The 27794-nt window shown below is 48.4% G+C and overlaps 1 protein-coding gene and 1 pseudogene across 1 annotated transcript; both read right to left on the bottom strand.

The window, feature by feature from the left end:
• Nucleotides 1–8455: 8455 nt before the first annotated feature.
• LOC130888344 (NADH dehydrogenase [ubiquinone] 1 beta subcomplex subunit 11, mitochondrial-like) lies at nt 8456–8917 on the bottom strand. Its single transcript, XM_057791226.1, has one exon. The coding sequence runs from the start codon at nt 8915–8917 to the stop codon at nt 8456–8458; it is 462 nt and encodes a 153-aa protein (XP_057647209.1).
• Nucleotides 8918–13649: 4732 nt separating this feature from the next.
• On the bottom strand, nt 13650–26829 carry LOC130888626 (cytochrome P450 2D10-like; annotated as a pseudogene).
• Nucleotides 26830–27794: the final 965 nt, after the last annotated feature.

The following is a 27794-nucleotide window of genomic DNA, read 5'->3' as shown; positions in this document are numbered from 1 at the left end:
AGGTATGCTTTAATTTCTCACGTTATTTTTTTCTAAAACAAAATTCTTGCCAGGTATGATAGATAGCGCATGCCTTACCCACAACCCCAGCACTTGGGAAGCTGAGCTAAGAAAATTGCCACTAATTTGGGACTAGCCTGGACTATATAGTGAATTGTAGACCAGCTAGGCTACAGAACGAAGCCCTATCTCAAAAAAAAAAAAAAAAGTAACAGACTATAATAGCAATAATGCTCTGAAAAATGTGAGCGTCCTGATGGTTTATGTCAACTTGACACAATCTAAAGTCATCTGAGAGGAGGGGACCTCAAATAGAAAATGTCTCCATTAGATCAGGCTGTAGGGTATTTTCTAAATTAGTGATTGATGGAGAGGGCCCAGCCCATTGTGGGTGGTGCCATCCCTGGACTGGTGGCCTGAGTTTTATAAGAAAGCAGACTGAGCGAGCCGGTAAGAAGCACCCCTTCATGGCCCCTGCATCAGCTCCTGCCTCCAGGTTTCTTCCTGCTTGAGTTCCCGGCCTCACTCCCTTCAGTGACAGGACTATGTATAATGTGGAAACGCCAGACGAACAAACTCCTTCCCACCTTGCTTTTGGTTGTGCGGTTTCATCCGAGCAATAGTAATCTTAAGACAGTAAGCAACAGCAACACAGAGACAAAGGGTTCCTAAGAAGTCACTGCTAACCACTCTGGGAACAACTTTGTGGATGTTGGAAGACAGGCACACAGGGCAGCTGTTCATCCTAGGATTAGAGGAGTGTGGCCAGAGTGGGGTGAAGAAGAAGACTTCCGTGCTGGTTAGGAAGAACATGAGACCCAAGGCTCAGACCCAGGGGCTTTGGCCTAGAAGAATCACCAAGAACTCAGCAGGGACCTATCACAACGTTGAATGGAACACCCTGCTGAGCCTGGGGACAGGTCCTGGCGAGCAATGTTGCCCTCTTCCGGGAAAATGTTTATACTGCAAGAGAGGTATGGACACCAGGCGGCGCTATAGACCTGCAAGGTACCCAAAGCCTCGGCCAAACTCCAAGGCTTGCCAGGCTCCCGTGAGCCAGGCTGTCCTGAATTTCAAGAGTCCTGTGAATAACAGCCAAGCTCTTTGTCCCCGTTTTTAGCAAGGCCCAGCTGCAATTCGTCCCAGAACACCAACCCCCACACCTTGATGCAAACACTGGTCCCTATCTGTCACTCGGTGGTTTGGCAACCCTCCGTTCCCTACTCAGTCACATCTACTCCACCGGATCTTCCTCGCTCCTCACCCAGCTCTAAAGGCCAGCCAATAAGATCTTAGTAAGTCCTCCCCCAAGCCTTCATCGCTCCCCACCTAACCTGGCCCCCTGCTAAGGGCGCATTTCCCCCCATACTTCCACCAGGCCATCTCTCAGGGCATCAGCTGAATAACAAGGACTAGAATCGGATTGGGTAGGTCATTTAAACTGACAAACACCCTCTGGGAACTCTAAGATACTCCTCAGACAGTGACCCTGCTGCAAAGCTTTTGCTGGTAATCCCGAGACCAGAGTTCATCCCCACAGCCCACTGTTAAGGTGGCATGATCTAATCCCATGAAATTATCCTCTGACCTCCACACATGCACCCTCTTATATAGCATATACACAGCGATATTAAATACATACATACAAAAATGCAAAAACAAAACCTTTCTGGGCTGGAATTCCTATAGATGTGGACAGAGCCTCTGACACTGAGACCTTGGTCAAGGCCTTCCCCTCTCTAGGCCTGGTGTTCATCTGTGGAAGTGAATCAGAATGGCCATGCTAGCCCTTCTCCAGACCTGGCCTGGGCTGTGAGGAGACTGGCTTATTCGCACATTCACACGCTCTCTCCAGTACTCCAGGGCTGCGCTTTGATCCATAGACAACACTATTCTGTCCCCGCTGGCTGAAGAAGTCCCAGATGGACCATAGACAATACAGCAACAGCCTCCACTCAGCAAACACTATCTGAGCATGCGCCCTTGGCCTTGTTAAATTCAGTGGACTTCCCTTTTGAGAGACAATGAAAGGAAAAATAACCCAATAGTCCCACTCCACTTATTCCCAGCAGGTCTGCCAGGAGCCTCTGTAAGCCATGGCTTCCCTGCTACCCCTTCTTCCTATGCTAGCTAGCCTGTGGACAGCTTCTAAGAAGAGGAACTGACTTAAAAGAGTCACTGGGCCAAGGTCAACTGTCAACCTCCAGAAGCCCTTTTGGCCTAAATGTCCACCCTCGAAAGAGCACGCTCCAGGTGGAGAAAAAGAAAACTACTGGTGGCTCCTAAATTATTTATTACTTTAAAAAAATATTTTGGGGCTGGAGAGACAGCTCAGTGGTTAAGAGCACTTGCTGCTTGTGCAGAGGACCCTGGATCAAGCATCCACATGGCAGCTCACAGCCACCTCCAGTTTCAGGGGATCCGAACACTTTCTGACCTCCAAAGGCACTAAGCATGCTTCAATCAGGCAAAGCATTTGTATATATAAAAATAATATTTTTATTTTGAGAATTTTTTTGAGCCAAGGTCTCACTACATAACCAACCATTGGTTGTTCTGGAACTTGCTTTGTGGACCAGGCTGGCCTCAAACTCACAGAGATCCACCTGCCTCTGCCTCCTGAGCGCTGGAACCTTAGAAACATGCCACCATGCCCAGCTTCTGAATTCTTTGGATTTGTTATTGTGCCGCCTTCTAATAACGACGGCAGCCAGGAGACAGCTGGGCATGCAGAAGAACAGAAGTGAGTGGGGAAACACTCCAGGTAGAAGCCACACCATGCAAATCAAACGTGGAAGGCACTTACCACAGACCCTCCGTCTTGACCCAGAAGAGCCCGTCATCCCGCCAGACTGAAATCACAGGTCCTCTGCCCACAGTGCTGCTTTGCTCTGCTTCTCAAACTCACCCACAGGCCGGGCTTCCCCTCCCCCAGTCTTGTTCCTTTCCTTCCCCAGGGCTTCCCCAGGGCCCTCTCCCAGCACCAGTTGCCAGGGACGAACTTTCCTCTTAAAGGGACACACTGGAGGCCACAGCGACTGATCCAACATGGGTCTGTGCCTCAGCGCAAATTATTCCACCTTTGGGTTTCAGTGGCTTCACCCTGAAGGATTGTGGTGGGACTGGTATAGGAAAAACATTAATAAAACTACCTTATTGTTAGCCGTGATGGTACACACCAATAATCCCATTGCTGCAGAGGCAGAGACTGGGGTTTATTTAGGCCAGCCAAGGGTATGTAGCAAGGTTCTGCCTAAAAACAAAACCAAGGGACTGGAGAGATGGCTCAGTGGTTAAGAGCACTGGATGCTCTTCCAGAGGGCAGGGGTTCAATTCCCAGCATCCACATGACAGCTCACAACTGTCTGTAACTGTAGTCCCATAGGATCCCATGCACTAGTATGTGGACATACATGCAGACAAAACATCCAAACACATAAAATAAATAAACAATAACATATGACGATCACTCTTGTTTTCTGCGTGCAAACTGATAGAACATTCTAACTAGGTGTTTAGTTTCATAACTTATTTTGTCACTGGTTATAAGCTTGGCTAGGTTTCTTTTTAATAGTTGTCTTTTGTCTTGTCTGATTGCTCAGATTTCTTATCTGTTGAAAAAGTGCCATTCTCTCCAAGGTGGGATCCTGGCTGGTGGTTATTTGGACACCTACCCAGAGTTCTGGAATAGCACTTAGTCTCGTGCTTACCAACAGCCTTACCCCTATGATCTTGAGCATCCCTTCATCTCACCTTGATTCAATGACCTAACCAGAGGCAAAGCACTCTTAACAGTATGGAGAAAAGAGATTGTGGTACCTGCTACAAAAAAAAAAACAAACACAAACAAACAAATCTGCCAGGGGGTCGTGGCAGCACTCGGTAGGCAGATCTCTGAGTTCAGGGTCAGCTTGGTCTACAGAGCAAGTTCTACACTAGCCTGAGCTACACAAAGAAACCCTATCTCGGGGCTGGAGAGATGACTCAGTGGTTAAGAACACTGACTGCCCTTCCAGAGGACCTGGGTTCAATTCCCAACACCCACATGGCAGCTAACAACTGTCTGCAGCTGCAAGATCTGACACCTTCACACAGACTAATACACATAAAATTAAAAATTAAAAAATAGATTTTCAGCCGGGCGGTGGTGGCGCACGCCTTTAATCCCAGCACTCGGGAGGCAGAGACAGGTGAATCTCTGTGAGTTCGAGGCCAGCCTGGTCTACAAGAGCTAGTTCCAGGACAGGCTCCAAAACCACAGAGAAACCCTGTCTCGAAAAACCAAAAAAAAAAAAAAAAAAAAAAAAAAAAAATAGATTTTCAAAAAAAAAAAAAGAAATCCTGTCTCAATAAAACACCCCAAACCACCACGTGAATAAAGTGAAATAGCTTGGGAAACCAATTTCTTTTTGTTTAAAGGGTGCTCCAGGCCTGGCGACGGTGGCGCACGCCTTTAATCCCAGCACTCGGGAGGCAGAGGCAGGCGGATCTCTGTGAGTTCGAGACCAGCCTGGTCTACAGAGCTAGTTCCAGGACAGGCTCCAAAGCCACAGAGAAACCCTGTCTCGAAAAAAAAACAAAAAAACAAAACAAAAAAAACAAAAACAAAAAAAGGGTGCTCCAGAACCACATCTGTCTAGCAAGTGGGATTTTGAATCGCCGGTAGGTTTCTCCACCGATGAAGAAGCCAAATGAATAAGGCCAGGTTTAATCTGAACAAAGCAACTCCAGGGTCATCTGGGAGTTAGGGAGGAGAAGTCACACCCAGGGTCTAGGGACCTGGTCTGTAGGAGCAGAGCAGTCTTGAGTAGCTCTGGGGAGGAGCCAGTTTGGGGCAGGCTTTCAGAGAGTCTGGAGAGATGGGGCCAAAGCAGAGTTCCCAGTTAAACAGCAAGAACGCCCCACCCAGGCAGCAGGTTCCTGAGATTTTCTCTCTACAGGAAGTGGTGACTGTCTTTTCTCCACTGGCTGTGCTGATGACCTCACAATCTTTCTTGATTGGCTAGCTTCAAAATAATCCGTGCGGAAGGGAAGGCAGGGCCAAGGGATCTGTGTTTAGGCCGGCTAGCACGGAGAAGGCTGGGTGGCCCAAAAAGAACAAAAATTTATCAGGTGCAGAGATTAAAATATTTACATAAAAGTCTACAAGAATGGAGAGACATGTAGAATGCTTGTTTCTTTTTCGAGAAAAACAAACAAACAAACAAACAGAAAAACACTTCTCACACCTAGAATAGAGCCAGCATCAGCTTGGAGGGATTGGAGACTTAAAACTGGGCAAATCCTGTTAGCCCCGCTGAGCAATAAGACCATAAAACCTCTACCCCTTCCTCCCTTCCTTCTTTCCTTCCTTCCTTTCTTTCTCTTTCTTTTCTTTTTGGTTTTGTTTGTTTGTTTGTTTGGTTGGTTGGTTGGTTGTTTTGGTTTGGGGTTTTTCAAGACAGGGTTTCTTTATGTAGCCCTGACTGTCCTGGAATTCACTCTGTAGACCAGGCTGTCCTCGAACTCATAAAGATTCACCTGCCTCTGCCTCCTGAGTGCTGGGATTAAAGGTGTGCACCACAACTACCCAGCCACTACCACAATTTTTTTTTGTTTGTTTGTTTTGTTTTGTTTTTTGTTTTTCGAGACAGGGTTTTTCTGTGGTTTTGGAGCCTGTCCTGGAACTAGCTCTTGTAGACCAGGCTGGTCTCGAACTCACAGAGATCCGCCTGCCTCTGCCTCCCGAGTGCTGGGGTTAAAGGCATGCGCCACCACCACCGGGCCCACTACCACAATTTTTGAGCCAAATTTGAAGCAAACTTTATTAAATACTGGCAGAACAATGGACACTGGCCTGGTCCACCCCGGATCCCCAGAGAATGGCTACAAACGGTATTAGTCAGGGGCTTATAAAGGCAAAACCCACAGCTGGGCGGTGGTGGCACATGTCTTTAATCCCAGCACTTGGGAGGCAGAAGCAGGCAGCTCTCTGTGAGTTCGAGGCCAGCCTGGACAGGCTCCAAAGCCAGAGAGAAACCCTGTATTGAAAAACTAAATAATAATAATAATAATGGCAAAACCCACAAGGCCACATACTTCTACTTTCGTCCAATCGGGATGTACTTCCAGAAGTGCTTCCTGCCTGCATACCTCCCACCTATGTGTGATCAAACACGTCCTGTGCAGTTAGTTATCTGTCCTTGAGGAAGTAGAGGTTACAGGTTAGAGGCATTTCTGTTTTATACATCTCTTAAACGCAGCAATTTAAACTTAACACATAGCCTGACAGTGGTGGTGCGTGCTGAATGGCTTCTCCTTAGCCCCTGCAATGAATCCAGTTGTGCCAAATTAAAAGCTAAAAGGCGGGTTTATTTAGGGACGAGTCACTTCTGGATAGTTCACAGTCCTGCAGAAGGAGGTCTGTGAAACTGGACAGCTAGACGGGGTCAGGGGCATTTTGTAGGAGAAAAGTGTGAGGCACTGGTGTGCTTGATAAGGTATCAGACTATTGCCTGGGTTTGGGTCCAGTAAGTGTGTCCTGAGTCCAGTGGTCACTTTGGAATCCGGAACTAAGTGCCCACTTTGTCTTGTATCTTGTGCAGCCTTTTGTAAGCACAACTTCTGGCAGGAATCTCTTTGTTGCATTGGCTGACTTCTGCAAGCCCTGACTTCTGGCCAGAGTGGGGGTGGGCTGGGATCTTTTTGTTCAAGAACCTCCAGCCTAACACACACCTTTAATCCAAGTACGGAGGGAGGCAGAGGCAGACAGATCTCTGTGCATTTGAGGCCAACCTGGTCTACAGGACTAGATTCAGGACAGCCAGGGCTACACAGAGAAATGCTCTCTCAAAAAACAAACATACAAGAACCAAAAACTTAAAACATAACTTTAGTTCTCAAATTTCAACCCCTTGTCCCCACAAGCACTAAAGAAAATGGGTCCTGCCAGGCCACAATGGCCCACGGCTTTAATCCCGGCACTAGGGAGGCAGAGGCAGAAGGATCGCTGAGTTCAAGGCCAGCCTGGTCTACAGAATGAGTTCCAGAATAGGCACCAAAGCTACACAGAGAAACCCTATCTCAAAAAACAAAATAAAACAAAAGAAAGAGAGAGAGAGAGAGAGAGAGAGAGAGAGAGAGAGAGAGAGAGAGAGAGAGATTGGGTCCTTGAGCTCTGTGGTACCAAACCTAAGGGCTCTGTCTGGGCCCAGAAGGAAGAATTTAGAACAAGCCTTCAGCTGAGATGGCTCTGCACACGCGCTGGTTGTCTCTGGGGTTGGAGAATGGCTTCATTAGCTGAGCATGCGCACGGAGGCCCTGTGGGAGTTACAGGATGGAACCATTATTTTGTTCACTGTATTGTTCCCAATAACTGTAATAGTGACTGACACATGTTTGTTGAATAAAGAACTGCCACAGGGCTTAGAAATAAAGCTGAATCTTCCTTTTGCCAGACTCTATTCAGTCCAGCACATTTACCACTTACTGTCTTATTATCATCTCGGAGAAATATATATATATGTCCTGATAAATGTTCGACCTGCATGTGTCCCTGCAGGCCAGAAGAGGGCACCAGATCTCATTACAGAAGGTTGTGAGTCACCATGGGGTTGATAGGAATTGAACTCAGGATCTCTGGAAAAACAGCCAGTGCTCTTAACCTCTGAGCAATCTCTCCAGCCCAATAAATAAATAAAAAATAAAACAGTAATAAAAAAAAAAGGACAGGGCTGGAGAGACGGTTCAACGAATGGAACTGCTGCATACAGCCCTTGTGGAAAACCAAAGTTAAGTTCCCAGCTCCAGCCCAGAGGCTCTGAGGCCCCCCGGTTCCCCCATGTCTGCACTCACATATACCACCGCACAGACACGTGTACACACATAAAGTAAACCTTACAACAATCATTTAAAAATGGACTCAAAGGGAACCTTAAGAACAAGTTTATCAGCGTTTAAAAGACAAACAGTGGCAGGCAACCTGAAAATCCTGGCAGATGCCACAAGTCGGAGAAGACAAAGGCCATGCCGCTTCTGGGTTAGGCATGAAAGTTAGCCATGGAGGTTGACCAAGCAGCCCCATGACAGAAGCAGGGCAGGGGGAGATGCAAAGGAAGAACAAGAGAGCCCAGAACATCAAGAAAAAATGCCCAGGTATTGGTAAGTATTCAAAAGAAAGAAAAGGGAGAAAGAACCAGCTTGCTTTTGTGAGCCAGGACTCAATGGGCAGAGCACAAGTGGAAGCCCCCGCGTTCCTGGGAAGGAAAGTTCATTATCTCATTAAGGGGATAATTAGTCCTCCCATCTCTTTAGCTTAGTTTTAGGTGACTCAGGCTTCCTGAGCTGTGGTCCCTTGGCCAAATAATTGACAGTCTTAGCTGGAGTAACGCACTTTTTTTTCTGTGCTCTGGGGAGTGAGAGAAGAACAGGTGGGGTGGGGGCAACGTAGTGCTTCTTACGTCCACTCAGTAGTCCATCAGTCATCCCCTGGTAGTTGGATCTTGCTAGGGTCAAACCGGTTGGATTCCATGAGAGGGAGGCCGTTGGCTTCTCGGTGTTTCACGAGCATCTCAGCTTCCCGGCGGGCCCACTCGACCATCCCGTAGTTGGGCACATAAGCCACAAAGGTGGTGCCGAAGACCAGGACGATGGAAAAACCAAAGAAGAAGATGGCGTGCATATTCCATTCGTCCACCACGGGGTCCTCGTCATAACCATGGAAGTATGGGTTCTTCGAGTAGACTTTTTCGTCCTCGGGCTCCGGGTCCTCCATCCATTGCTGGGTAGGTTCTCTCTGCTTCTTCTTCTTTCGAGCCACAGCGGACCGGGCGACCACAGCCCTAGAGAAGGAGCTCGGTTTCCAGCAAACGTGGGTAGTCTGGAGCCCTCGAATAGCCAAAAGGCTGCGGGCACACAAACTTAACCTCGAGGCCGCCATGACTGCTGCAGAGTGGGGGTGGGGTGCGTGGGAACGAGGGAGAAAATAACGGACGGACGGACGGGTGCCCCTCTCTACCGCCAGAGGCAGAGCCCATCCCTTGCGGGGGGCGGGGCACGGATATGATGGGCGTATCAACAGGGCACTGACATCCTCCAAGACTACGGTTAGCAGTTCTAACTGGGCATTAAATGACACACCCTCTAATGCCCTGACAGTCAACGATGTCATGGCAGTACCTGAAAACTGTGAAAGATGGTTAGGGCAGAGGGTACGGCTGGCATTTGGAAGGCTCTCACTGGGATCGATCTCCACCACCTGAATTCCCAGCGAACCTCCACTCTCAGAGACTACATCAGCGTGACTCCCCTTTATCATTCTGTCCTTCCGCTTCATCCTGTTTATGTCCACCTATAACTCCTAACTCTTGGAGTTTACGTCCGCGTCCGAATTCTCTTTCTTAGTTAAGATTGACTTTCCTGCTCAGTTGATGTCCGGTCTTACTGGTGCCACAGTTCCCAGGGCAGAAGACTCAGTTTAGGTAAAAAAAAAAAAATAAAAATAAAATAATAATAATAATAATAATAATATGGGGAATAGAACACACACACACTTTTTTTTTAATTTTTTTTTTACCAGTGCCAGGAGACTTAGATTCTCTTTTATGGCACTCACAGTCATTTAATTTCTCTATGTCTTAGAACAGAGAGCCACTGAAAAGACAGTATTGCAAGCGAGGAAGGGCAGCCAAGCAGCAAGAGGAGGTACTGACATAAATATTTCAGGTAGATGGCCTGTAGGTTTCCCAGAAGGCCCTAATATCCACAGTTACAATTATTTGCTGTTTGCTCGTAGTTTCTCTGTAGACAGGCTGACTCAGTGACCCGCTGAGATGGTGATAAAGATTTCTTCCAGCTGTTTTTTTTTTTTTTTTTTTGAATGCCCAGCCTTAGTTTGGCTTGTTTCTTGTTTTTTTGCTCCCATGATATTTATTGAGCTCTACATTTTTCTCTGCTCCCCTCCCTGCCTCTCCCCTCCCCCCTTCAGTATTCCCCCAAGGTCTCCATGCTCCCAATTTACTCAGGAGATCTTGTCTTTTTCTACTTTCTACTTCCCATGTAGATTAGATCTATGTAAGTCTCTCTTAGTGTCCGCATTGTTGTCTAAATTCTCTGGGACTGTGGTTTGTAGGCTGGCTTTCTTTGCTTTATATTTAAAAACCACCTACGAGTGAGTACATGTGATAGTTGTCTTTCTGTGTCTGGGTTACCTCACTCAAAATAATGTTTTCTAGTTCGATCCATTTTCCTTCAAAATTCAAGCTGTCGTTATTTTTTTTCTGCTGACACACACACTTTTTAATAATGAACACTAGAGACTAAAAGTTCTAACAGCAACACAGTTTATTTACGGGTCCTGCAGGGTTAGGCACTAGTTCAGACAAAATGGTGGGCATGCCAATTAGGCTCCAAACAAAGGCTGCTTTTATAACCCTAACCACCTGTCTTTGTCTCGCCCCCACTGGCTGGGTACGTGGGGTGTACTGTCTTCCACACTGTCTGGTAAAATCTCCACCCCAAGTTCCCCCTTTTTATTTGTTAGGCTTGTACTTAGTTTTGGTTCTGAATTTCAAGGACACCAACCCTGGAGCCCAAGAATCCCTTCACCCTCCATTGCTCATGGGCTCAGTCACATGGTAGGATGGCTATAATTTCCCACCTCAGATAAAAGTGCCTAGGCAAGCGGGCACCAACACTGGTACCTCCTACCTGCTCGTGATCTGATGAACCTAAACCCACTGCAGGCAGTTTTAGGTGGAAACAGACCACTTACCCATTCTTACAGAATCTTAGCACCTGTGTAAGAGCTAGGGCTGCATCTATAACCCCAGGACTAGTGAGTGGGCAGAGCCTTGTGTGTCATAGGAACTCTGCAACCTGCCAGACTAGTCGGAACGAAGAATTCCGGGCTCCTCAAGAAGGGATACCGCCTCAAAAGACTAAGGTGAAGGGACTGTAGAGTTGGCTTGGTGGTTAAGAGAATGTGTTGCTCTTGCAGAGGACCTGGGTTCAATTCCCAGCACCCACATGGTAACTAACTCACAACCATCTGATCCAGGGGACTCAATGCCCGCTTCTGTGGCACCAAGACCTCACATGGTACACAGACATACATGCTGGCAAAACACTCATACACAGAAAGTAAAATAAATATGAAATTTAAATAAAATAAGGTGGAGGAGACTATAGGAGACAGATGCTATGGACCCCTGGTCTATATGTGTGCTCACATGTATGCAATCTGCACAGAGTTGTAACAAAACTCAAGGAGATCATTATAAACCCAAGATAACAGCAGCACCAATCTCAGTGGCAGAAGAAGGCACCCCAAGTGTCCACTGACTGAGAGTAGGTAAAGAAAATGGACTTCTTCATGTTGGATAGTGGTGGTGCACGCATTTAATCCCAGCACTCAGGAGTCAGAGGCAGGCGGATCTCTGTGAATTCAAGGTCAGCCTGGTCTCCAGACCAAGTTTCAGGCCAGGCTCTAAAGCTACACAGAGAAACCCTGAAAAACAAAACAAAAAACAAAACAAAAACAAAAAAAAGCACTGCATTGCAAGACCCTCAGGATGTAGTCTTTTTTCCTATGCATACATACATATGATGTATATTTTACAAAATCAAGCCTAGCAAGAGCTTAATAATATAACAATAATTAACAAAATGCTACAATAAAATATCTTTGAATGTGGCATCCTCCTCACAGGTATCTATCTCACCGTACTGCACAAGACTACATGCAATGCCACGGATGAGGCAAGGCCTAAGGATGAGCTGGACTGAGGGGAAGAGCGTGGGTGTTGTCACGTAGCGTTAGGACACCATCGCCTTCCTCCCTAAACACAGGATTGCGATATTGCATAGTGTTAGGACATCACTGCCTTCCTCCTTCCTACTTAAACACAAAGGCTGACAACACAGACCCCTCTAACATCCCTAATAACATGATGTGTGGGACAAAGATGAGTGAGGCGAGGGAAGAGTACAGTAGATTTACTGAGACATCAAAGGCTACACAATTTCAATGCAGAGAACTGCTCACCTCTGGAACTTTCCAGGTAACGCTTTTGGACCATGGTTTTCTGCTGTAATTGAAACCAGAGAAGAACGAGTTCTGGGTGAGCACCGTTCATTCGCACAGTGGACGCTCGTTCAGTTTTAAAGAGCGAGAGTGATGCATGCTGAACACCAAGGCGCCTTGAAGACTTAGGTCAGTCACAGACAGCCAGTGCATGACTGCACTCTGTCACTTCACAGAAATAGACGGCAGGATGATGGGTGCTAGGGTTGGACAGAGGAGAGAATGGGGAGCTACTGTCCTGGGGTGCAGAGCTCCAATTTTAGCAGATGAAGTGATCTCGGGAGGAATCGTGGTGGTGGCTGCACACTGGGACCGAGTGATGCCCCTGAGCTGTGCTCTGCAAATGCGGAGGATGAGCTGTGGTGTGGCTCACCGGAGCTGCAGGCTGAGCATGCATAAGGCCTTGGGATAAATTCCCAACACCACGAGAACTAGAGTGGTAAGGCTGGTAAATATTAGTGATGTCTAACCAAAATAAAACCAGAAAGACACACAGACAAATGCTTCAATTTGCCTTGCATGCCAAGGAGCACAGCCAGGGCAGTAGCTTGACCTCAGCTTGGGCAGTTCTGCCCTGAACATTCCAGGACAAATGCTTGAGTCCCATCAGCCTGTGGGGAGACGTTGCCTGAGACCCTGGAACATGTTGGTAGCTGTGTCTCCGCACAGCTGGGGTCGAAGGGCATGTGGCACCATTTATACGAGCAACAAGATTTAGGAAAGCGGCCTCACATAGTCTGAGTCTAACCTTGGAAGGTGTGGAGACTGAGGTCAGCCATATGGGTGCTCCCCCAAACCGTGCTCAAGTCTATGGGATCCCCAAACCTCTGGACAGTGAGGCTCGATGAGCTTCTCTGCGAACAACGTCCTCCTCTGTCTCAGTCACACTTGGTGACTGGGCGTCCTGACTTCTGTCTGGACAGTTAGCTGACAGCCGGGAGTGTGTCTGACACCTCAGGCTCAGTCCATCACCACTAACTGCTGCTGCCTTCTCTCTGTGACCAGCCAGAGCTGTGAGGACAGCAGCCTTTGTAGCATCTCCAGGTCTTGAGGACCCCTGCCACCTCTGTCACCCAGGCAGGAGCAGTGCTGTCTCTCAGCAGAAATCCATTGACATCTGTCATCTGAGACACATGAAGTCTTGACATCTAACCTGTAGTTTGTCATAAAACTAGTCTCTATAGATAGGTCTTTGTGGGTGATATAGGGTCAGCTTTCACTCCTAAACATCAGCACAATTGTCTCTCTCCCCGCTTCCTTTTGTTTTCATGTTACAAGTCCTCGCTGTGTAGTCCAGACTGACCTTACTATATAGGGCTGGATAGCTTCGGGCTTGTAATCCTCTTACCTCGGGCTCCTGAATGCTGAACCTGCAGGCCCCTGCCAATGTCTAGACTCAGTACACCCTTTTCTCACAGCGTTCAACTTGTCCCCTGGGGAGGGGTAAGGCAGGTGGTAAAGGTTGGTTTTAAACTGTTGTCTGAGGACCCTGCAGAGGCAGGGATTAAGGTTGGAGCAGGAAACAGTGGCAGCTACCAGATTGGTTTATTGTGCATGGTTCAGCCCTAGTTACAGAACAGGACTGGAATTAGTGTCCCTGCTGGCGCAACACAGCACAGAGCTGGTAGGGGGAGGGGGAAACTGGAACTGGGAAATTGCCATGGTCGCTGGGTCGGGGCTGTGCACTGGGCACCGAGAAGCTAAAGCGCTGCAGGAGGCAGGTGAAGAAGAGGAAGAGCTCCATGCGGGCCAGGGGCTCCCCCAGGCAAGCTCGGCGGCCTGTGGGTGGGAGAGGAACTCAGTCAGTCTGGGGCCTGATGGATGCTCTGCCCTCCAGGGCACCTTGGGAAGAAACATGGAGCCAGGCATCCCACAGGACCTGCTGAGAATGGCATGAAGGCCTCATGTTTCACAAAGCGGCCCTGGGCATCCAGGAAGTGCTCAGGATGGAAGCGAAGGGGCTTCTCCCAGACAGTCTCGTCCTTCAGCACTGAGGACAGGTTGGTGAGGAGGGTCGTCCCCTGGCAGGAGACACATGGTGTGAACATGGATTGGGGTAGGGCTGTCAATACCCTGGTTACCATGGTCACATGCACTACCTCTTCCTGCACACACTGGATTCTTTCATTCACCCTCAGCCCCAGAGCCTCTCAGCCCCTCTCTAAGGCCATGGGAAGCCCTGTAAGGAATCTCCCATGGATGCCCAAACCAGGACCTGCCCCTGTGCACAGTGCTTTGTAAACTCCCTGTGTCTTATTCCACTGGACATGGAGAATCCAGGACCCATCACCATGTGGAAACACAGGATGATACGATCCTGACTGCCCTTCTTATGCCCATGCTATGGTAGCAGGGCCCATGCATGTTATAATTTTAGAGAAACCAGCATGACTGACACTTCCAGGTTCCAGGGCCACACATATGTGGAGAAGCCCTCAGGCAAAAATATCTAGTCTCCCCGGGAACCTCAAAAGGCCCTGTGTGGACTGGAGAGATGGCTCAGAGGTTAAGAGCATTGCATGCTCTTCCAAAGGTGGCTCACAACCCTCTGTAATGGGGTCTGGTTCCCTCTTCTGGCCTGCAGGCATACACACAGACAGAATATTGTATACATAATAAATAATTATTTAAAAAAATAAAAAGAGCCGGGCGGTGGTGGACTAATCCCAGCACTCCGGAGGCAGAGGCAGGCGGATCTCTGTGAGTTCAAGGCCAGCCTGGTCTACAAGAGCTAGTCCCAGGACAGGAACCAAAAGCCACGGAGAAACCCTGTCTCAAAAAATCCAAAAAACGAAAAAAAAAAAAAATAAAAGGGCCCTGCATGACCCATGTACGGCATGGTTGCATCACCTACATATGACGCAGTTATATAAGCCCTTGCACGCACGCGTGAGCTCCATCATTTGTGTATGGCGTAGCTACATCATCCCCCTGTGTACATGCGCTAGGCAGCCTTTAAAAGCTGGACGCGCCATCTCTCTCTCTGCACACTGACCTCACCGGTCCTGTGCGCGTCTCCTCTAATAATCTCCTAAGTGTGTTTGTTGCACGTTCCTTGCTTCCTTCTCACTCGCACCAGGTAATTTCATTGGCGCCATGAGACTCTGTAGGCCCTCCCGCCCCTCTCCCAGGGTCGGGATCCAGAACCGGGTATTTTTTTTTCCACAACAGCCACGTGTTCCTTCTGCCTGAGCGTGACCTCTCGCACACCACCGGTTTTAATTGGTGAGTTTCCCATTCTGGTCAGCTTAACCGTTTCTCCGAACCCAAGGACTTGACCATTGAGCTCCCTGAAATCTTCTGGTGTTCCTAGAAACTGGGGGAGTACCCCAACCATGGCCTTCATAGCTACAGTTGAGCCCTTCGCTGACGAATAATTTCATCTCTGGTTGCTTCCCATAGCTAAAAACGTGTTTGGACGACCCAGGGTAGTCCATCCATGCTAGCACTGCACACACTGAGCAGTGCATTCGCCTTGGGACCCAGGGTCCTTTGGATTTTTCTTTTCTTTATTTTTTTTTTTGGCTTTTCGAGACAGGGTTTCTCTGTAGCTTTGGAGCCTTTCCTGGAACTAGCTCTGTAGACTAGGCTGGTCCCAAACTCACAGAGATCCGCCTGCCTCTGCCTCCCAAGTGCTGGGATTAAAGGCGTGCGCCACCACCGCCCGGCTGGATTTTTCTTTTTCTTTTCTTTGGGACTACTCGTCAGTGGTCCCTGCCATGAGAGACTGCGCGGAGTGGCCTCCAGCCTCTCAGGCTTCTGAGTTGCCCAGACTGGAGCCAGTCAGGTTTCAATACCTGCCTGTAGAAAAAAGATGTCCTTCTAGAAGCCTTGTGGTATCACCATATCGTGGGTTTTCAGTTTCAGCTATGGGAAATAAGCTCTCCAAGACCATCAATCCATCTTCCCCACTGGGATTCCTTTTAGAGGCCCTGAAACCTCAGGCTTTAATGCCCTACTTACAGATTCCCACACTTGTCCATCTTTGCTCAAAAAAAAAAAAATGTCCTCATTACTATTTAGATAACAATTTAAAGAGGTCACCTAACGGCACCTTTGACCCCAATATTCTACAGCAGCTTTCTAACTACTGTTAGCGCACAGGCAAAGGGAAGGAGTTTCCTTATATCCAAGACTTTTACCATCCAAGCTCTAAGTCTAAACCCTCTGTCCTTGCAAGTTGTTCACCTGCTCACATGTTCCTGGCTCTGCCATCTGAGCTGGAAGAACCCTACACTTCCACTCTGAACCCAGCTAATGAACCCCCACCTTCCCGACCTCAGCGAGCATCTGCTTCTGCTTCTCCAGCTCCCACTCTGGACCCCGCTAAGGAACCCACACCTTTCGGACCTCAGCAGACACTTCCACTTCTTCAGCTCCTGCCAGCTCACCACCTGCCTCACCGCCTCTCTCTGCTCACACCATGCTGCTCAGGCTCCGCTGCCCTCTTCAGCTCTCCCCTGCCACTAACTACTCCATCAGCTCCGCTGGATCATTCCTCCTCTCCAGTGCCAGGCCACAGCGGTCACACGGCTCCAGTACCCACCTTTACCCCTCCCCTCACATGCTCACGTGCTGCAGAACCCAACCCTGACCAAGCCAAGCCGGCTGCAGTTCTCCAGTTCCAAGAGGTGGCTAGTGCAGACGGATTGGTCAGGGTACATGTCCCCTTCTCCCTCTCAAAACTCTCCCGTATAGAACAAAAACTGGGGTCCTATACATGTAATTCTACCTCTTTCATAAAGCAATTCCAATACATTACCCAGCCTTACAATCTCACCTTTCATGATATCTATATGATCCTATCTATAACCTACTTCCTGAAGAGCACAGGCGAGTTTGGGAGCAGGCCAGACTACCAGCAGAAGAGAGTCACCAAACTCATGCGACACCCCCTGGGGCAGAGGTGGTCCCCTGAGCAGGAACCACACTGGAATTCTAACACCCCAGGTTAAATTTTAGGTAGGGACCAGTTTTGACTTGCCTTCTGGCAGGTCTCTGTAAGGTTACCTTCAAGTCAGGAAACTTGATCAGAGATCATTCAAGATACGAAGGAAAATCCTGCATTTTTGGAACACCTCACTAAAGTTCTAATATATTAACTTAGATCCCGAAACCATGGAAGGCAGACAGTGACTCATGACTCATTTTGTTTTCTCAGTGCTACCCTGACATTAAGGCTAAACTTAGACGTTTGGAGAAGGCCCCTTCCCCCACAGGCAGAAGTCTTTTTTTTTTTTTTTTTTTTTTTTTTTTTTATGGTTTTTCGAGACAGGGTTTCTCTGTAGCTTTGGAGCCTGTCCCGGAACTAGCTCTTGTAGACCAGGCTGGCCTCAAACTCCCAGAGATCCGCCTGCCTCTGCCTCCCAAGTGCTGGGATTAAAGGCGTGCGCCACCACCGCCCGGCGAGGCAGAAGTCTTAGAGTTGGCTTTTAAGGTGTACCATGTGAGGAATGACAAAGCCGGCAATCATCGCTGTCACGTGCTAGCCAGCCACGGTCCTCTGACCAGCCAAGGTGACAGACCACCTGATCCGTGCTGTCCTGTCCGTGCTCCTCCCCCCCCCGCCCCCTCCCCCCCCCCCCCCCCGGGGGCTCGAGAACCAACAGGCTCACCTTTCAAATGTGATAGAAATGGCCACTGGGCCCAAGCATGCCCTAATGCTCATCTTGGTCCCACGAGACCTTGTCCGAGATGCCATAGGGAAGGACATTGGGCAGTCGATTGTCTTTGTTCACATCATGGCATGAAGACAGCAAACCCAGAAAATTCCCAAGTTGACCCTAGGTCTGGCCATGGACGAGTGAGGCTCCCGAGCTCCTTTGACCCAACCACAACTGTCATCTGTAACGGGGAGCCACGGGTAAACATCATGGCATCAGGATGGCTCTTGGACACCGGAACCACATACTTGGTACTGAGGGAATTCTGGGGGTCTACCTCTCCTTCTAGTTTCCCTATTGTCAGGGTAGGGGGACAGCCTTATCTACCTCAGCAAACCCCACCACTTAACTGTGTGTTTAGGCGTATTTATCTCACTCAATACTTTCAATCACGCCAACCTGCCTGGTACCTCTTATGGGAAGAGATTGTTTTTATCAAAAGTAGGACCTTCCATTTCATTTGCTCCTTCCATTCACCTTACCCCACACTCGCCAGCAGCTCCCCTTCTCCTCCTCCTAGCCTCCTAACCTCCCAGCTCCAATGTGTCTTTTCCTCTACCAGCCTCTCAGGTGGACCCCCAAGTCTGGAACACCCCAAGCCCCTCTGTTGCTAAACACCATTCCCCCATTGTTATCCAATTACAAGATCCTACTAAGCACATTACCCAAGCTCAGTACCCCACTCTCTCCAGAGCCTTAGGGGACTTTTAAGCCTATTATCTCTGACATTTTAAGAAAAAAAATCTAGGGCTGGAGAGATGGCTCAGTGGTTAAGAGCATTGCCTGCTCTTCCAAAGGTCCTGAGTTCAATTCCCAGCAACCACATGGTGGCTCACAACCATCTGTAATGAGGTCTGGCGCCCTCTTCTGGCCTTCAGGCATACAAGCAGACAGAATATTGTATAATAAATAAATAAAATATAAAAAAATATTAAAAAAAAAAAAGAAAAGAAAAAAATCTACTTAGCCCCACCTCTTCTCCCTTTAACACCCCTATACTTGCTGTTAAAAAACCTAAAGGAACCTATTGCCTGGTTCAAGACCTCTGGCTCATTAACTCCACAGTGGTCCCTCTTCATCCTGTAGTGCCTAACCCTTACACACTTCTTTCCACTATTCCTCCAGGAACATCCCACTTCTCAGTTCTAGATCTCAGGGATGCTTTTTTCTCTATTCCTCTCAGCTCTCAAAAAATCTTTGCCTTCACTTGGACTGGCCCTGACACCCACCTCTCTACACAGCTCACCTGAACCGTCCTTCCCCAGGGATTCCGGGACAGCCCAAACCTGTCTGGTCAGGCTTTGGCTTCTGATCTACCCTCACTGTCTCTCCCTAAGTCTAAACTCATACAGGATGTAGATATCTTACTTTGCAGTCCACCTTTGGAGATTAGCAAAACTAATACCTCCAGTCTTTTAAATTGCCTGTCCAAAAAGGGCTGTAGAGTCTCACCTTCTAAGGTCCAACTGTCTACCTCTCAGATCATTTACTTGGGATTAACTATTACCCCAACCTGTTGGGAGCTGTGAACCCCCAGATCCTGAATTTCTTGTAAACAACATGTTGTGCTTGCAGCTGCTCTAAGCACGAGATACTCAGGAGTTCCTGATGGCAGGAGACTGGTTTCTGGTGGGTTTGGCTGGGGCGTGGCTATCAGTTAAGGATCCCTATATAAGCTGCCCATGGATACAATAAAGGGGGCATTCCTGTTTCAAGGATGACCCGTATCTCTGTCTGTGTGTCTTTGTGTGTTTAAATCTCCAGGCCTTTGTCCAGCTTGCGAATGGTCCTGTAGGGCAGGCCGCCATACAGGAGTAGTACGTACTGTCATGTAGTACAGGCGGGCGCTACACCAACCCAAAAAGCTATTACCCCCTGTTCCTTCTACAAAAGAAGAGGTTTTTTGTTCCTAGGAATAGCTGACTTCCTGCATTCCTGGATACCCCTTTTTTTTTTTTTTTTTTTTTTTTTTTTTTTTTTTTTTTTTGGTTTTTCGAGACAGGGTTTCTCTGTGGTTTTGGAGCCTGTCCTGGAACTAGCTCTTGTAGACCAGGCTGGTCTCGAACTCGTGGATACCCCTTTTTTCTCTCCTCATCTGCACCTTGTATGAGGCAGCTCTCGGGTCTCTGCATGAGCCCCTTTTCTGTCCTATTACTAAGCCTTTCCAGAGACTCCAACAAGCCCTTATCCAGGTCCCAGCTCTACATCTCCCAGATTTAACTCGTCCTTTCTCCCTCTATGTAGCAGAGAAGGAGGGATATGTCCTTGAGGTCCTATGACATCAGCGGTACCTTCCTCTGTACCTGTAGCATACCTGTCAAAGAAGCTGGACCTCACCACTCAGGGCTGGGCACCCTGCATATGCGCTTTAGCATCCCCTGAGCTTCTTATTCGTGAGTCAAAGAAACTAACCTTTGGGTCACCCACCCCTGTCTTCTCCCACCACAATCTGTCCCATCCCTTAACTTACAAAGGCTTACAATCCTTACTCCCTTCCTGAGTTCTTTCCCTCCAGGTAGCAGTACTAGAAGATGCCACACCCACTTTCCAACGCTGCCCACCCCTTAATGTCTCAAATCTCCTACCTCAACCTAACGTTAATTATTCCCCATCTCATTCTTGAATAGAAACCTTAGAGGATCTACTGCCCCACCCCTCACATATACAGGAGGGCAAACTGTCCCAGGCCACTTATACCTGGTACACAGATGGCAGCTCTTTTTATGTGAAGGGACCTGTAGAGCAGGCTATGCCATAATGTCAGATACTGGGGTAGTGCCCATACCACTAATCACTGTGCCTTCCACGTGGCAAAGGGACAATCTTTAAATGTATACACAGACTTCAAATATGCCTTTCATATCCTCCTGTCCCACGCAACTATCTTGAAGGAGTGTGGGCTTCTTACGACAAAAGGAGGATCTATAACTAACTCAGGTTACGTTATGGGCCTGTTAAAAGACTCCCATCTCCCCAAAGCTATAGGAATTGTTCACTGTCGGTCTCACCAGACCGACAGCTGCATTATTTCCAAGGGAAATAACCAGGCTGACCAAGCAACTTAGAGTTCTTAAAAGCTATCACTGCCTCTTGTAAAATCTGTCAAAAATCAGATCCCAAGACCAAATATCGTAGCTTCCCTCTTCCCACCCACCAGGCCTGGGTTCCCTTCCTGGAACTGACTGGCTGCTGGATTTCAGTCATATGCCCACAGTCAGATGAGTTAAATATCTCCTGGTTTTGGTGGACACCATGTCTGGGTGGATTGAAGTGTTTCCCACCACTAACAAGAGGGTCCACCGGCCTCTCACCTAAAACCTCTCCTTCTTCCCTCTTCCTCTTTCTCCTATCTTCTTTACCAACTTCTCTATATCTCCAGTGTCATGCTTAAATTTCCAGTTAACCACTCAGCTTTTATTACAGGGACCATCATTAAACATAAAACCGGAGGTACAAGGATTGCTAAAAGCCCAGGTGGTAAGAAACAATAATGAGTTTGGGGACATTCACAGCCCCAAACTTCCAAAACTCACAAAACAGACTTTAACATAACAGGTTTATCACTGGCTGCAACAGTGTCTCCTGGATGTTAAGGTAACACCATGATGCTAAAGAGAACAAGTGCCTTAAGATCTGCTTCAGGTAAAACATTAAGGGGTCTGTCTAATCATTCCCCTTTCTTTTCCTTCCTCTTCCCCACTGTCTTCTATTCCAACACTATATCATCATAATCATAAGCTTGTAATATGTCTAAAGTTTATTTCTTTTTTAAAAATATTTATTTATTATGTATACAATATTCTGTCTGTGTGTATGCCTGCAGGCAAGAAGAGGGCACCAGACCTCATTACAGATGGTTGTGAGCCACCATGTGGTTGCTGGGAATTGAACTCAGGACCTTTGGAAGAGCAGGCAATGCTCTTACCCTCTGAGCCATCTCTCCAGCCCCCTAAAATTTATTTCTTTTTAAACATTTTTTTCATATGCTCCAGGGACCCAGTTGGACCTATCTAAATGGACCAGGCCCACCCAGAATAAGTATCATTTAATTTTTCCCTTATCATTCCTGGTCTTGGGAACCCCTGGAAAATTCCCTCCTCCATTCCAAAAACAAACAAACAAACAAAAAACCCTCCATCTTCCATCTTGGACTCTCCTCCCTCAATCACCAGACATAATTTTCTGCCTTTCCAGCATCTTGCAAGGTCCAAGCTGTCAGTCAGCCAGTTCCACAGAGTCCCAAAAACACGAAAGTAATCAGTCACCCCAGGACATGTCAAGCACCTCAACTCTGACATCCACAAAATCAACAAAAAGCAGTCTCGAGAGACCTGACGATGCCCGCAAAATTAGCAGGAAGTAGTCACGAGAGACCTGACGATGCCCCATTCCCATCCATTAAAGACCCCAAACTCCCCAAATTTTTATAATTAACATAAGGATGGAATGTTATGATTTTAGCCAAACCAGCATAGCTGGCATTTTCAGGTTCCAGGGCCACACATGTGCAGAGAAGCCCTCAGGCAAAAATACCTAGTCATCCCGGAACCTCAAAAGGCCCTGTGGAGCCCACGTGCAGCATGGTTATGTCACCTACATATGATGCAGCTATGTAAGCCCTTGCGCGCATGCGTGAGCCCATCATCTGTGTATGACGTAGCTACATCGTCCCGTGCATGTGCACTGGCAGCCTTTAAAAGCTGGCCGCGCCATTGTCAGTCCTCTGTCTCTCTGCCCACGGACCTCACCAGGCCTATACACATCTCCTCTAATAAACTCCTAAGCGGGTTTGTTGAGTGTTTCAGGCTTCCTTCTCACTCGCTCCAGGTACCTTCAATGCATACCTTGGGGATGAGGAATCCCTGTACTTCAATGTCACAAATGTCATATCTGGAAAATTCAGTGGAACACTGCCCCCAAATCACTGCACCTCATGAATGGCAGCATGGGTGAAGGGCGTGCAGGCCTGGTCCGCCATCTCTGGACTCCCTGCCTGACCTATTGTTGGGAACCAGCCTCAACAAAAATACCACTCGCCAGGTTAGGGTGTTGGGATTTAGAAATATTAGTAAAGAATTCACTATTAATAAAGAATTCGAAGACGCGAAAATAGTAAGACAGAAAAACATAGAATAGTACTGGGAGGGAGTTCCAGTGAATACTAAAATTGCCCGTGTTTAATTTCCAATTGCTTAAAATACCCCTGACCCCAAAAGATAAGACAAAAAATTGCTTTAACGGGATACAAGGAAGTGAACAGATCAAATGAAGGTCACGGGCAACAGCCTAGTTAAACATTCCGTTGCTGGAACAAAACAAGTCCTGCTCACACCCTAGACTAAAACATTCCGTAGGCCAACCACTCCCTGGGTGAAAACCAATGCTACCTTCTTGAAGGAACTGGAATCTCAGCCAGATCCTTAGACTTTTGTTTGAGGTAGAAACAATTACTTCTCTATTCCTGAAAGACAGACGAGGTCTAGATCTTAGCGACATCAGCAACACCTGTTGGCAGTGACCTGGAGAGCCAGCAGAACTCCCTGACCTAAATCTAGGTGGGACCTTTGTTTGCGGTAGGAGCACCATAACCTTGACGGATAAAGGTAAATCCAACTCTCTGACCTTTGGTCAACGGGGAAACAGGCTCACGTTTTTGTCCCAGCCTATGACATCATTGACCTCCTGTTTGAAGTAGCCTGGAGGGACAGCATCCCCTCAGTTAAGGAGTCAAAGGTCGCACCTTGACCTCTCCTACCTCTGTGTTGCCGTCTAGGCCCTTGTGAGAAAGACACCGAAACTCGTGCAGGAGCCTGAGTCAAACCAGTGTCGGCAGCCATGAGTGTCTCGAGTAAGATCAGAGAGTGTGCCTCTCTTTTCCTCCCTCCCAGCCCCAGCCAGGCTCACTCTGCATGGCTGGGTACAGGATCATGAGCAGCAGGGCCCAGGACAGTGAGGTTGAGGTGGTCCCCACCCCTGCAGGGAATGTGCCAGCTATCACCAGACGCAGGTTGTCATCACTGAAGCTGCTCTTAGGATTCCTCTTGGCCTGAGCCAGCAGAGAGGGTGGGCCTAGGGGAGAACAGAGGAAACCCCACAATACCCTCCAACTGTCTCCAGGTAGCCTAGGTGCTGAGCCACTGCCTGGCCTCAGAATCCAGGGTCCACTTTAACCAGTGCCTCTGGTTTCATCTCTTACAGCTGTTCCTCACTTTTTATTTTCTTCTTTCTTTTGTTTTCTGTTTTGTTTTTTGAGACAGGGGTTCTCTATAGCTTTGGAGCCTATCTGGGCACTCACTCTGTTGACCAGGCTGGCCTAGAACTCACAGAGATACACCTGTCTCTACCTCCCAAGTGCTGGGATTAAAGCTGTGTGCCACCACTGCCCGGCTGACCCTCACTTTTTCCACCTCAGCCAGGAAGGCATCAGTCACATCTCGGGGTGACTAGGCAGGGTCCCAGGTCATCTTGTGCTCAGTCAACAGCTTCTCCAACATGGCCACGAACACCTTCTGCCATGGGAAGACCTCGTCCACCAGCCCTGGGATGCGCAGGAGCATTGGGAAGGAATTGAGCACCTGTGACAAGCAAAGAAGAAATCTCAGAAAAGTATTAATTAATAATTATTGTATATGGGGCTCATGTACCATGGTGAGTGTTAGCAAGGAATAGGACAGTGTATAGGGCCCTTCGTCTGTACCCTATGTGGATCCCAGACATCAAACTCAGATCTCTAGGCTTGTTTGGCAAGCTCCTTACCCACGCACCACTTGGCTGGCCCCTGAGTGCCTCCTCTACTCAGTCTCAGTTCCCAGGCTCCATTACAAAGATCCAGAGCCTGTTTGTCCACGCCCATCACCCGCCTCCTCCTCAGTGCCATCCTTCAGGCTCTTGCAGCCTGGCGTGGACAGAACAAATATTCTATCCTGGAAACCACAGGCTTGTGTGGCTTCCGTGTAGACAGAGGGCACAAGTTGTCTCCCTTTCTAGAAACCCTGACTTTGATCCACTTCTCCCCTCCTATTTTCAGAGGTTTGTCAAGCTTCAGGTCTTTCTACCTGTAGTTGACTCCCAGAAAACCTTCCCATGGCCTTGGCACGCAACAGCCCCTGGGAGGATGGACAGCATAGACGTGGCTCTGCAGGCTGCCTTGAGTCTCCTACCTCAGGAATAAAGACAGAAAGTTCTTCCAAATGCTCTTCTGCTATTTTAAATTCTGGTGAGGTAAGGGCCTTCATACTCAAAGCGACGGGCGTAAATGAGGGACGAGATCACATTGCACGCAGCTTTGTTCAGGAGATTGTGGGGATTGAAGGGTTGTCCTGGGAGTAGAGAGGTAAGCAAGTCACTGTGCTGCCCCTCTGCACCCCTCACCCATCACCCACCAGCCTGGTCGGCGAAGGCGTCACAGAGGTGGCCTGCCTCGTCCGTCACCCACTGCTCCAGGGATTTCTTGCCCAGGCCGAAGTTGCACATGGTGGACACAGAGAATCGCCGCTGCTCTCGCCACTCAGGCCTGTAAGGTGCTAACGCCACACCTGCAGGGACATCTGTGTGTAACCAAAGACACCCAACTGTGTTGTCCTCTGCTCTCAACACTCAGCAACTTTTCGTTGCCTTGCTTGACTACATCACTACCTCCATTAGGCCCTGTCTTTCCTCTAGTTGCTGCCCACAAGCCTATCCGTGACCCAGCTCCTGCCCACCCCAGTCCCCTGCTGCAGCCTTTGCCTCTGGATTTAGGTCCAAATCCAGGTGTTCACAGATTGGCATTCGGGGATGGGCAGCAGTGTCCTCTCCACAGGTCACCAGCACCTCATGCATGGCCTTCAGTCCGTTGATCCCGACCGTGGGCTTCCAGGCCTCCTGCAGGCTGAACACGTCACCGAAGCAATACTGAAGCTAAAGAGGAGGAGGAGGGACAGAGCAATCATAAAGTGGAAGCCCCCAGCCGATGCCCGACCCAGGCTCACCATACAAGTCTTTTTTTTTTTTTTTTTTGGATTTTCGAGACAGGGTTTCTCTCTTTTTTTTTTTTTTTTTTTTTTTTCCGAGACAGGGTTTCTCTGTAGCTTTTTGGTGCCTGTCCTGGAACTAGCTCTTGTAGACCAGGCTGGCCTCGAACTCACAGAGATCCTCCTGCCTCTGCCTCCCGAGTGCTGGGATTAAAGGCGTGCGCCACCACCGCCAGGCTCACCATACAAGTCTTAATGTATTGTGCATGCCTGCATGAGTACATGCATTTGTGTCTTGTTACTGACCTCAGGACCTCATATACGTTGGGCAAATGCTCTACCACTGAGCTCCATCCCAGTCTGAGATCAGGCGTTTTGTGACTTGGATGTCTTGTTTTCTACGTTCAGCAAAGGATTCATAATAGATTAGAGATCACCCAGCTGTAATCTTGCTAGAGCCAGGGAATTGCCACGGGGTCCCTCAGCATCCCAACATACATGAGGAATCTCTGGTTACTGAGGTCAGCAGTGATCGTGAGAACCACACATCAACCACAGCACCTCTCTCCTCCTGGTTTCTTGACCACCATGCTGCTCTGTACCCTCATCCCTCTCCCACAGCCCTGAAGCTTCATTCACTGAGGGGATCAGAAGGGACTTGGGGCCTCCACGACTTCTGCTCTATCCAAATAATCCTGCACCAGCTTCCTGCCACTATGTTGCCATGTTTCTGCCCTTGGAAGGCTGAGTGTCCTCAAGCCTGCAGTGCCCTCCCTCAGGAAGCACAGCAACTTTAACCATTCCTCTTGAATGCCTGTGGCTTCAGCACCGTGGGCAGCTAGGCGCACCATACCTCAGCTGCCCTCCACCATCATATCCCCTCTTCTGGTACAAGCTGTGCGGCATATTCTCAAGGTCCGCTTGCAGCAGGCTGCACCACACAGGCAATGGCACGGGGCCTGGGGGGTAGCGGGCAGTCCAGTGCGGGTGCCGGTGCATCAGATCCACCAGCATTATGAAACTGACTATAAATATGGCCACAGACCACAGACCATCTCCAGCCAGCAGTCCCATGACGGCCTCACTGCTTCTCTGGCTTCTTTAGGGAACTTCATAGCCCTTACTCAAGACACATGCGATCAGGAAAGACTCATACCCCAGTCTGGACACTTGGGTTTTTTGTTTGTTTGTTTGTTTGTTTTGCTTTCTTTTTCGAGACAGGGTTTCTCTGTGGTTTTGTTTTGTTTTTTAGTTTTTCGAGACAGGGTTTCTCTGTGGTTTTGGAGCCTGTCCTGAACTAGCTCTTGTAGACCAGGCTGGCCTCAAACTCACAGAGATCTTCCTGCCTCTGCCTCCCAAGTGCTGGGATTAAAGGCGTCTGCCACCACGGCTCGGCTTAGCCTATGGAGTCTTGTGGACAAGTTTGAAGTTAACAAAATAGGGCTGGAGAGATGGCTCAGCGGTTAAGAGCATTGCCTGCTCTTCCAAAGGTCCTGAGTTCAATTCCCAGCAACCACATGGTGGCTTACAACCATCTGTAATGAGGTTTGGTGCCCTCTTCTGGTCTGCAGGCATACACATAGACAGAATATTATATACATAATAAATAAATATTAAAAAAAAATACTAGTGGGTTTAAAAAAAGTGAAGTTAACAAAATAACCAGGAAGGCCAAACTGAGAACCTGGGCACTTTTTGGATCTGTCCTGAGAATGCTGAAAATCTGTCAACAGCTGTCAGTCCCTGGAGCCCATAGATGGGGTCACGTTCTTGTCACATGGTGGTCTTCTTCCTTTATTCACCCTTTGTTTCTTGGTGGGTCAACCTCTCCCCCAACAGTCTTCCACATGGAGCTATGTAGGCCGTCCTCCTCATGGCCAGAGGCCTGTGGTTAGGCTGGGCAGCCATGAGGAAAACGGAGAGACCAGTCCTGGGCCTTCTAACAAATGGCTGCTCTGCTTTTCTTAACCCCCATGCTCAGACCTACATCAAATGTATTTAGCGTGCCTTATCCGCTGAGATAGCTCAATGGGTAAAGGCACCTTTGCAAACCTAATGCCCGGAGATTTATGGGATCTACAATGGTGGAGGAAGAGAAGCAGCTCTTGTGAATTGCCC

Source organism: Chionomys nivalis, chromosome 17, assembly GCF_950005125.1.
Source record: "Chionomys nivalis chromosome 17, mChiNiv1.1, whole genome shotgun sequence".
Lineage (NCBI taxonomy): Eukaryota > Metazoa > Chordata > Mammalia > Rodentia > Cricetidae > Chionomys > Chionomys nivalis.
Note: the sequence above shows the minus strand (reverse complement) of the source record. Positions and strands in the feature narration are given on the sequence as shown.